We start from the raw sequence: 11,678 nt of genomic DNA, 5'->3' as shown, positions 1-11,678 counted from the left end.
AAGCCAGTCACAAAAGACAACATATAGTATGATTTCATTAACATGAAAGGCCCAGAATAGGCAAATCCAGGACACAAGAGTAGATGAGTGGCTGCCCAGGGGTAGAGAAAGGGGGGGAATGTGGAGGTGACTATTAGTGGGTATGGGGTTTCTTTCTGGGGTGATGAAAACATCTTGGAATTAGTGGTAATGATTGCACAACTTCATGAATATATTTTTTAAATGCTGAATATACACTTTAAAAAGATGAATTTTGTTATGTGAATTATTATTATATTATTCAGATACAAATTAATTATTCAATGAATAAATGAATAGGGGGGAATAACAGACAAATCTCTCAAGCAGAAGAATTCCAAATAATTTACATAGAAACTTCACCTTCAGGGAGGTGGAACACAAGTCCCTACTCCTTAATTGTGGGCTGCACATAGTGACTTCCTTCCAAAGAGTACAGTATAGAAGGTGGGAGGGAGCTTCCCTGGTGGCCCAGTGGTTAAGAACCTGCCTGCCAATGCAGGGGACACAGGTTCAAGCCCTGGTCTGGGAAGATCTCACATGCCGCGGAGCAACTAAGCCCGTGCACCACAACTACTGAGCCTGAGTTCTAGAACCCACGAGCCACAACTACTGAGCCTGTGTGCCACAACTACTGAAGCCTGCATGCCTAGAGCCTGTGCTCCGCAACAAGAGAAGCCACCGCAATGAGAAGCTCACGCACCGCAACGAAGACCCAACACAGCCAAAAATAAAATAAATTTAAAAATTAAAAAAAAAAAAGAAGGTGGGAGGGGGGAGCAACTTTACAGTGGAGAAACTTAACAAACACAACCACAGCCAAGCAATCAAGCTTAACATCAACAATGATAAGTCATGTGAATAGTATGTAGTACCTATGATATGATGTGCTGGAAATATCTCCAACCAAATCTTGAGAAAAACATCAGACGAATCCACTGAGAGACTTTCTACAAAATATCTGACCAGTACTCCTCAAAACTGTGAAGGTCATCAAAAAAAAAAGGAAAGTGAGAAATTATCACAGCCAAGAGGAGCCTTCATTCTAAAGGCAGTAAGAAAACATGATTACTAAATATAAGGTACTATCCTGGATGGAATCCTGGAACAGAAAGAGGACATTAGGTAAAAACTAAGGAAATCTAAATAAAGTATAGACTTAAGTTAATAAAAATGTATCAATATTGGTTTATTAATTGTAACAAATACACCATCCTAATGTAAGATGTTAATAATAAAGGGAATTGGGTATGGAGTACATGAGAACTCTCTGTACTATCAACCCAATTTTTCCAAAACTTCTCTAAAATAGTTATTTAACTGCCCCCCAAAAGGCAATAAAATAAATCAATAAGATTAAATATTTATAACTGCAATGGAAATAAACTCATCTATTAAAAGAAAAACAACTTTCTCAAGATTATAGCTTTGATAATAGCAAATGAACTGAATGGCCTTCAATAGAAGGTTGATGAAATAAATACAGTACATCCATATGACGGAGTTATATGCATCAATTTAAAAGATTCTGGTAGCTCTATATTTGCTGACATAAAACAGCCTTCAAGATGTACTGATAAGTGAAAGCAGCAAGAGACCCAATGGTGTGAATACCATGCTATTTACATATTAGAGATAGTTCTGGAAGCACATAACAAACAGTAGCATCACTTCCAAGGAGAGAAGTTCAAGAGTGGCAGGAGGACTTGTCACTGAACAATATGTTCTACCTTTTGGATTGTGTACTATATGTACATATTATCTATTTAAGATGATTTTAATGAAGCAGGCAAAGGAAAAGGAGGAAGGAAAGGAAAGAGAGAAGAGAATAACTGAAAGTTAGAGGGCTTATCTTTTATCTCAGCACTCAACACTCAGTACAAGTAAGATTCATAGACCGAGGTTCTCACCAAGTGAGAACTGAATGAATGAATGAATGAATGAACACCTGAAAGCCAGAGGAGAGACATTGAAAAGGGGCATTATTTCCTTGCTATCTTATATGTAGGAGTGGAATAGATGTACCAGTATTTTCTAAGAGCCTTTTGACATGCCATCCCTCCTATCCCTCCCCCATCCCATCTTTTCTGCAACCATCCAAGGCTTCATTCTAAAGGCAGCTTCCAGGGACTTCCCTGGCGGTGCAGTGTTTAAGAATCCATCAGCCAACGCAGGGGGCACGGGTTCAATCCCTGGTCTGGGAAGATCCCACATGCCGCAGAGCAACTAAGCCCGTGCGCCACAACTACTGAGCCTGCGCTCTAGAGTCCACGGGCCACAACTACTGAGCCCGTGTGCCACAACTACTGAAGCCTGTGCGCCTAGAGCCTGTGCTCCACAACAAGAGAAGCCACCATAATGAGAAGCCGGCGTACTGCAACAAAGAGTAGCCCCCACTTGCCGCAACTAGAGAAAGCCCACGTGCAGCAATGAAGACACAATGCAGCCAAATAAATAAATAAAATAAATTTTAAAAATAATAAAAATTAAAATAAAGACAGCTTCCATGCCCCTGTTTCTCCAGAATGTAAGATTCTCTTTAAGAACTGTTTCTCCGGGCTTCCCTGGTGGCGCAGTGGTTGAGAATCTGCCTGCCAATGCAGGGCACACGGGTTCGAGCCCTGGTCTGGGAAGATCCCACATGCCGCAGAGCAACTAGGCCAGTGAGCCACAATTACTGAGCCTGCGCGTCTGGAGCCTGTGCTCCCCAACAAGAGAGGCTGCGACAGTGAAAGGCCCGTGCTCTGCGATGAAGAGTGGTCCCCACTTGCCGCAACTAGAGAAAGCCCTCGCACAGAAACGAAGACCTAACACAGCCGTAAATAAAATAAATAATTAATTAATTAATTTCAAAATAAATAGCTGCATGTTAACTACTTTCAAAAAAAAAAAGAACTGTTTCTCCAGTCTGTAGAGGGTGGCTGAATTCTACACTGGCCCAGACATAGGAGGGGGTGTCCTCCTCTGGACCCCAGCTGGGCCAGGGAAGTTGCGTTCAGGAGGACATTAGCTGCAGCCCCAGAACCCCAAGCCAGGCAGCCGCCTCCAGCACTTTCTTGAAAAAACACAATCATCATCATATGCACAGGGCACTGGGTATGTTGCCAGCACAGCCCACCAGCAGGGATTATGGCTGGGGGCTGGGAGGGGACCTATAGAATGAAGACACGAGAAATTCTTCTCAGCTCAACTACTTCATCCCAAATACTGCTACTAACAATCTACTTGACTGTGCAGACCACTGTCTGCTGCCTTCCCCATAAGTAGTTGTCTACTCTTCAGCCCAGAATCTTCCATCCATCCTCCATACAAGGCAACCAAGATGGGCTTCCCAAATGCAATTGTAATCATCTCTCTCTGGGTCAGCCTTTCCTCCACTAAGATCTCCAGGAGGAGCTAAGATCCAGTTGACCCCTTGGTCACTGTATTCCTAAACAGCAAGGCCCCTGGGCACCCAGTAGACACCCAGTACATTTTTGATGATGAATGAGAATGAATAAAATGAGGGTTCCAACACTGTGCAGGGTCAATGTCCAAAAGATCTTTGGAAAGCCTTCCCCATTTCTAGGTCTTATTTTCCATCCTTCTCCCAAGCTCGCTCCCAAACTACCCCACTGTAGTAGTGTACCCCCCCGTACACTCTGGAACTCCTGCTCCAGAATCCAGAACTCCACTACCTCCTCCACCTCTGCCAAGAAGCTCCCTCTTCTGCTTGCCTTCACACCTTGCTACATCTCTGTCTTATGGAGACCTCTCATTCTCTCCATCCTACCTACCTTTGAATCTCTCACCACAGTGCTACTTAAAAATCATTATTCTACTTCCCCACCAAAACCCTGTTTCCTTGGATACCTTATCCTTTTCCTGGTCACTATTTTCCACTCACCTCCCTGGTCACTTTCACTCACTCCTAGAATTTGTCACCTGCCTTGAGTACTCCTTCTTTACCCAAGGTTTAGCCATAGTCCTTGGCACCATCCAAGGATGACCCAGATAACACCCTGAATTCTCTACATTTCCAAAAACCTTCACCTCTAGTCCACCCCAGCCATCCACTTCTTTGGCCACATCCTGGATCTCATCATCATTCTAACAGCAAAAATACCTATTCAACATCCTAATCTCCACCACCATTTCTCTTTCCAGCCTCACTCAACAATTGCTAATCTACTAGTTATGTGACCTCATTAGAACCTGTTGGTAGCTCTACTGTGTCTGTTCCTCAGCGTCCTCTAGACTTGACATTCCCCCTACCCAAACCCGTCTTAGCTTCCAGGGCCCCTTGATTCTCCTGCCATTTTCCTAAACTCCTTTGTCCCTTTGTCTTGCTGTGGCACTCAACGGACAAAGCTCCAACTGCTGCTGACTCTAACCAACTCCTTCTCTTCTCAACTATGCAAGCAACTGATGCCACAGGAGAAAGTTCCATAACAGGATAGACTGACTCTTCAATAAATTGTCACCAAGCTCAGCCCTTGCCAACCTTGCCCTTTAATCGTACTATGTTTCTCTAGTCCACTCACAACCCACTAATGAGTTAACAACCACCCTTTGGAAATGCCTCAAAGAGAGATTTATCATAAATGCAAGCATTTAGGCAGGAATATTCAGGGCAGCACTGTTCTTAATAACAACAACAACAAAAAAAAAACAACTGGAAATGACCCAGTAGAATAGACAGATTATATATTCAGATAATAAAATTCTGCACAACAGTGAAAATAAACTCCATCTGCATGCAGGTCATAGATTAAATCTCAAAAGCATAAATGTGAGAAAAAAATAAATTCAGACTTCATTAAAATATGATTCCACTTGAATGCATTTTAAAGATGGAGCGACAGACACTGGATTTTGTCTAGATGATCAGATCAAATATGAAGCAGTGGTTTTCTCCAAGTACAATAGACAGCACAGGACTGTGACCCCAGAGACAAGGGAGGGAAACCGAAACAGAGCATGGAAGTCTGAGCTGAGGAGACAGAAACTAAAGTTTAGGAAGGCCAAGATATCTAGAGTTTGTCAGGCAGAGTACCTGAAAGGATAAGAGTTTTGCAGAGAGTGCTTGAGAGCTGGAAAGGTGTATCCTTGAGTCTCTGAGTACTGATCAATCACGAGAAGAAATTACCCAAGACTAAGAAAAAGATCACTGAAAAAAAGTAGGCAGAACAATTCCTGTAGCCCACACAGGGCTGGAAATAGTTTGTTTCCACTAGCCAGAATGCAAAGACATAACATACAGATAAGGTAGAATCCTTGGGATATTGCCTTAGCAGTGGGGCAAATTAGAAAAAAAAGGCAGCTCTGGGCCTGTCCTAGAAAAGGTTAAAAGTAGGCCTCATACAAATAAAAATTCCCTAAGTTGGGGGCGAGGGGCGGGGAAGTAAGCCTCAAAGAGATCCAACTAATTCCAAGTAGAATGCAAGCCAGAAATAAAAGCCAACACCACTTAAAGGAATAAAACAAAATCCAGCAACCAACAATGTAAATTCACAATTGTCTGGCACCCAGTAAAAAATTATCAGCCATTCAAAGAAGTAGAAAAATAAGGACAGTCACCTGAAGAAACATCAATCTACTGATACAGACTCAGAAAGGACAGACACAACGGAAATTAACATCTGAAGGCATTAAAACAGCTACTGTATCTATGCTTCATATGTTCAAGAAAGTAGAGGCAAACATGAGAATGTTAAGAAGAGAAATGGAAGATATTTTAAAAGATCCAGATCGAATTTCTAGAAATGAAAAATACAGTATTTGAGGGAATTCCCTGGCGGTCGGGTGGTTAGGACTCCGTGCTTTCACTGCCAAGGGTGCGGGTTCAATCCCTGGTGGGGGAAGTAAGATCCTGCAAGCTGTGCAGCGCAGCCAAAAGAAGAAGAAGAAAAAAAAATAGGTATGTGAAAAACATACTGGATGGAACTGATAGCAAATTCTAATCTGCAGAAGAAAAGATCAGTTAGCTTGAAGACATCTAAAATGAAGCAGGGGAAAAAATGATAGAGAAATATTGAGTATTAGTGATCTATGGGACAATATCAAGAGCTCTGTTTATATGCACAGATGGTGTGTCAGAAGGAGAAGGGGTGGGGACAAAAAATTGACAAAACGTGGCCAAAATTTTTCCAAATTTTATTAAGACTATAAAACTACAGATTGACGAGTTCAACAAACCCCAAATAGAATAAACACAAAATTCAAAACCACATAAAACCAATCATTATATGCTTAAGAATAGATACATAGGGGCTTCCCTGGTGGCACAGTGGTTGAGAATCTGCCTGCCAATGCAGGGGACACGGGTTCGAGCCCTGGTCTGGGAAGATCCCACATGCCACAGAGCAACTAGGTCCGTGAGCCACAACCACTGAGCCTGCGCGTCTGGAGCCTGTGCTTCGCAACAAGAGAGGCCGCAATAGTGAGAGGCCCGCGCACCGTGATGAAGAGTGGCCCCCGCTTGCCGCAACTAGAGAAAAGCCCTTGCACAGAAACAAAGACCCAACACAGCCATAAATAAATAAATAGATAAATAATTAAAAAAAAAAAAAGAATAGATACATATAGGGTAAAAACAACAAAGAAAAGCAAAGACAAGATTAAAAATTCAAGATAGTGGTTACCTCTGCTGAGGACAAGGAATGTGATGAGAAGGGAACTCAAAGTTCTTCTCAAGTGTTATAAAAGGCAAATAAGTGTTTTTATTATTAAGCTGTACATATACAAAAGATTTTTTGCACACATTAGATATCACAATAAAAATAAATAAGTTAATGAATTTCATCTGGTTCTCCTTATTTATCACACAAGCCAGAAACCTGGGTGTCATCCTGACTACTCCCTCACGGACCTAATCCAATGAATTAACTGGATTAATTCATTGGATTAGGGTTAATTGTCTCTCCTAAATCTACTATCCTCCACCTCTACTTCCATAACCTGGTCCAAGCCACCTTCCACTCCCACCTGGAATACCAAAACACCTCCCTCTCCCTTAAACAAGTCAAAGAAACCATTTTTGAATGGGACTAATCCTATCTCTCTTGAGCTTGAATCTACTAATCTGGCCCCACTGCTATCTGAAGCAGAGATAACTAATTTGCCCAAGGCCACACAGTCACTTATGGCAAAGGCAGAATTAAAATCTTCTAGTCTTGAGAGCCCACAATGTCTTACCCACCCATTATCCTGCCTTGTGTTGAAACCAAGATAACACGGGAAATGTTTAGCCATGCCTGCCATAGGGTAATCACTGGATAAAGGATAGACTGACTTTCCTCACCTCCTTTATCTGCCTAACTCCTAGGTAATCCTTAACTCTGAGCTCAAATTACTCTTCCTAAGAAATGCCTTCCTAACTCCTTTGGCCTACTATAGTAAACTCCAGATAGATATATTTGTCCTCACAGCGTGCTGTACATTTCCTATGTCCCTCCTCCACTAGTTTGTGACCTCCAAGGGGTGGGGGCCTGTTTTGCCTGCCACTGCAGCATACATGGCGCACCCTTGCCCACTCTGGCTCCTACCCACTTCCATTCCTCGGTGAAAGTGATGGGTCACCAACAGACCCCTCTTGCATCCCAACAAGCAACCTGGCCTGCTGACCCTACCAGCAGGGCTGCGTGTGAGCAAGATGGGTGGCGGACAGAGACCAGCCCTGGCCCATTGAGCCTAAGATGCCCCCACTCCGTAGAAGGGACCTAGTGCTCAGGTGGGAATGAAAGAGACTTTGGGTACTTCAGACTGCTGTCCCTGGGGCCAGTAATTGGGTCACAAAAGAGAGCCCCCTGCCCCCATTTTTTAATCATATCCACTCCCCTGGCTCACAATTTGGGTGGAAGCCACTGGGATGCCAGGCCCAGGTATGCTGGGGCCACTAAGGAAATGGACCAAGGTGGCCCTGCAGGACAGGGTTAGGGTGGAGGTGGGAGGGGCAGGCAGTCACAGCCAAGGCCATGAGACTCCCCCAGACACCCAGAATAAGTTTGAGTCCACAGAGGTTTGGCTCTTCTCCTTGGCAGCATTGAGCACTTTCAGAATTTTTGTTGTGATCTTTCTGCCCTGCAGCAAGGCACTGTCATGCTCTCTGAGTGCTTAGTGTCCAGCACAAGGCATGACTAAAGGTAGATGTCCCGGAAATGGGAGGTCCAGCTAACCCCCATAAACCCGTTAGGTCTGACTCAGGCACCTCCTTGAGAAGTCTTTCTTCCCTGACACACACTTTCGTTGTCTCCGTGCCCCTCACCATGAGTTGTCCCGACAGCCATGGTGTTCTCTGTATCATGGGTTGAAGAACATTTGTCGAATGAATGGAAGTCTGCAGGCTGACTCTCCTGGGAGCAATTGCCAGATCCAGCTTCTCTCTGCCTGGAATTCTCTTTTCTCTTGATTCATCTGCTCAGTTTATTTCAACATTAAGGGATTACTAGATGTTACATACCCTTGCTTACTGAGCTCAAGGGTCACCTCCTCCAGAAATTCTGACCTTCCCCTTCAGGTGCTCCTCCTCTCCATGGCCACTGCACCAAGGTGGACCTCTCAACCCCTAGACCAAGATGGTCCCTGGGCCACAGGAACCAGATGTGATTCATTTCGCTGTGGCCATCATCTGATAGTGCTGGGCACCAGACTGGGCCCAGGAGACACCTGTAGAAGACATTATCTCTAAGGTAAGAGATCTACTTCTGAAGTGGACAGATCCTGGTTGGGATCCCAACTCTGCCACTTGAGAACTTAGGCAAGTTCCTTTCTATTAGTTTGCTGGTCAGTAAAACAGCTGGCTGAGAAATCCAGGAATGAGGTTCTGAACTACCTGTGGCTGAGTTTCCAGGGGAGTCATTAGGTCCTCAATCCTAGGAGAGGGGCAGGACAGAACAGGCCTTTTAATAGCTGATATTTAGTAGTCCAGGTACCTGGGCTTGGTGGGGGGAAGAGGGAAGGTTACAGTGCGGTTCATCCTTCTCTGCCCCAGTCTAATGTCTTCCAACCCCAAGTTACCTAGAAAACAGAGCCTAGAACAAGAACTAAGTACCGGTGTTTTATTCGGGTGATGCAAATACAGGGCATTGAGAGTGAGAAAAGGGACTCGACGCAAGAGAATGGGAGGCAATGCCAGGTGATAGCAGGTTGAGTCTGCTTCATGACAAGCTTGGAAGAGGCACAGAAGGTGTGTCCGCTGGCTACTTGGGAGGTCTCCCCATTGGGAGAAATGGTGTCTTGCACCAGACCAGTTCAGGGAAGGGAGGGAAGAAGAGGGAATTTATTGGCCTGGATTTCTCCCATCTCCCATTAGTCAAATGTTACCCCAGGAGCACTAACTCTTCCACATTCCTGGGTTCCTAGTGGCTACTTGAGGTGCCAGATCCCATGTCTTGTGGGGGCATTCCACCCAAGTCTGGAAATGATGGGAGGAGACAAACTCTAGGCATGAGGTTGGTGAGTGCCGGACAGAATCTGATTTTGTACATAAGATGTGTTCACAACAGTCCAATACTGTTTTTCTTTTACCAGAAGAGGGAACCTGGCATAATGATCAAAGACCCTTCCCAAAGTCACATGGCTAGTAAGTGGTAAATTCAGGATTTGAACATAGTCTGTCTCTGGAAACTGTCAAAGACCAAGATAAGGAACTTTGATTTTATGTAGCAGGCAAAGGAGAGTCGCTAAAGGGTTTCAAGCTGGGAGTGATGTAAGATAAAGAGCTTTTTATAAAGCTCCCAATCGCTACTTTGCTCCACCTTGCCATGTGGCTGAACTTGGCACAAAAGTATGTAGCCCCAGAGATGTGAGGACATCCAAGATAGTTTTTGAGGGGCCCCGACTAGGTCCAGAGCTCATATGGGCTTCCACACTGTCTTATAATCTTTCTGTCTTCATCTAAACCTACACCTACCAAAGAGACTAGCTGGTCAGACGCAGGCAGTATCTGGGCAGAGAAGCCAAAATGAGGGGAAGAGCAGACTGACCTAAAGACCAGGAGCAGGAGGAGGACCAGCCATATGTCCACTGTCAGCCAGCGGGTCTGGGGATGTTGGCACCCGCATATGAGTCCTTTGGTGTTGCCTGAGATGGTCAGATCTCATGAACTGTCGGCCGCACTGGTCACATTTATGTGGTCGGTATTTGGTGTGTATCCGAGTATGTCTTCTAAGTTCATCAGAACGGAAGAAGGACCAAGTACAGGCTTCCCACATGCATTTATAGGGCCTTTCACCTGGGGGAATGACAAGGGAGAGAAGGAATTTAGAGGAATAGGCCAGCGGGTAGGAAGGAAGGGGTCTGACTTTATGAAGCAGAGCAGTCAACGTTGAGGAAGCAAAAGGAAAAACACAGGACAGTGGTGAGGAGACAGCACATCAGCAGTCTCCATCTTGGCACAGTCATACTGGACTGTGGGAAAGCAAGCTGGTGGGGCCAACAGAGCTTGATCCCAAGCTTGAAGGATGATGGGCTAATCCCAAACCATTACAAACCAGGGGTCCCCCACAAATCTAAAGCCCAGAGATTTCTCCACCCACCCCACCCGTCTGACACCTCATTTACCTGTGTGTTTGCGTTGGTGACTCACGAGGTGGGAGCGCTTAGTATAAGCTTTTTCACAGTTCTCATAGTCGCAGCGGTAAGGCCTTGAAACTGGGGATCTCCTCCTAGGAGCCCTTTCCTGGGCCCCGGAGTACTGCTCCGCTCTCCGTGGAGCAGGTAAGGGCTGCTTAGGTAGGAAGGGGTCTTCCTGGGAGACTGGCTGGCTCACAAAAGAGCCCTGGGATTCCAAAGCCAGCAATAATGGCGATCCAGCTGGGGGCATCCCATAGTTGTGGGGGTTTCTAGGGGGCACCATCTGATCCAAAGAGCGGAGCATTTCCAGGGCCTCAGTGGAAGGCATGGTTGGATCCAATAATGTTTTAGGTGTTAAAGGGCCTCCATTAGAAGTTACTGTTGGGAGGTCAGAATAAGGCATTGTTCGCATTCGGACGTGGGACATCATTGGGATTCCACTGGCAGGTGAGACTGGCGGCCCATTGGGGGACATCCTCAGATTCCCACCAAAGGTCGTGGCCATCCCTGGAATACCGGGCTCTCCTAAGGGCATCGCCTGGGGCCCCTTGAACATCATCATTCCTGTCTGGGAAGGAGACATTCCCTCAGTGTAAATCATCTGGGAAGGAGTGAAAGTCACTTGGGGGCAGTAGCTCACACCGTGATCAGGCAGCAACATACTGAAGTGTGGCCCCATTTCACTGGCGTTCTGCCTGGGTGCCTCAGCAGAGACCAAGGAGATCGTCTCCAGCTCTATGCACTGAGGGATGTGTTGAATGCCTGATGGGCCATGGTTCCAAGAGGTGTGCACTCCACTGCTTCCGGGAGATGAAGACACGTCCAAGATGGACATTGACTTCTCAGTATCCTTAGAAAAAAAATGTCAGGTGAAATTCACCATAGCTCAAATTCCAGTTCCACATGTCCCTTCTCCCCATTTCCAGACGCCACCTTAATCCAGGCCTCTATCATCTCTTGCCTAAATATCCTATTATCACCAGGCCATTCTCCAGTTTGGGCTTTCTAAAATGCAAGCCTGGGGGATTTTCCTGGCTGTCCAGTGGTTAAGACTCTGTGCTTCCACTGCATGGGGTGCAGGTTCCATCCCTGGTTGGGGAACTAAG

The 11,678-nt window shown here is 45.4% G+C and overlaps 1 protein-coding gene across 1 annotated transcript; it reads right to left on the bottom strand.

Moving 5' to 3' along the window:
* Positions 1–9,983: 9,983 nt before the first annotated feature.
* KLF17 (KLF transcription factor 17) lies at positions 9,984–11,425 on the bottom strand. The gene is made up of 2 exons (XM_059897820.1): positions 10,561–11,425; positions 9,984–10,231 (listed from the first exon to the last, which is right to left on the bottom strand). The coding sequence occupies exons 1-2, from the start codon at positions 11,405–11,407 to the stop codon at positions 9,984–9,986; spliced, it is 1,095 nt and encodes a 364-aa protein (XP_059753803.1). The 5' UTR covers positions 11,408–11,425.
* Between the last annotated feature and the right edge of the window lie 253 nt (positions 11,426–11,678).

This window comes from Balaenoptera ricei, chromosome 1, assembly GCF_028023285.1.
Source record: "Balaenoptera ricei isolate mBalRic1 chromosome 1, mBalRic1.hap2, whole genome shotgun sequence".
Lineage (NCBI taxonomy): Eukaryota > Metazoa > Chordata > Mammalia > Artiodactyla > Balaenopteridae > Balaenoptera > Balaenoptera ricei.
Note: the sequence above shows the minus strand (reverse complement) of the source record. Positions and strands in the feature narration are given on the sequence as shown.

Coding starts and splice junctions, on each gene's coding strand:
- KLF17 (XM_059897820.1), bottom strand. CDS start 11,407: ATGTCCATCTTGGACGTGTCTTCATCTCCCGGAAGCAGTGGAGTGCAC. Junction 10,232..10,560: donor TCACCAACGCAAACACACAG/GTAAATGAGGTG, acceptor TCATTCCCCCAG/GTGAAAGGCCCTATAAATGC.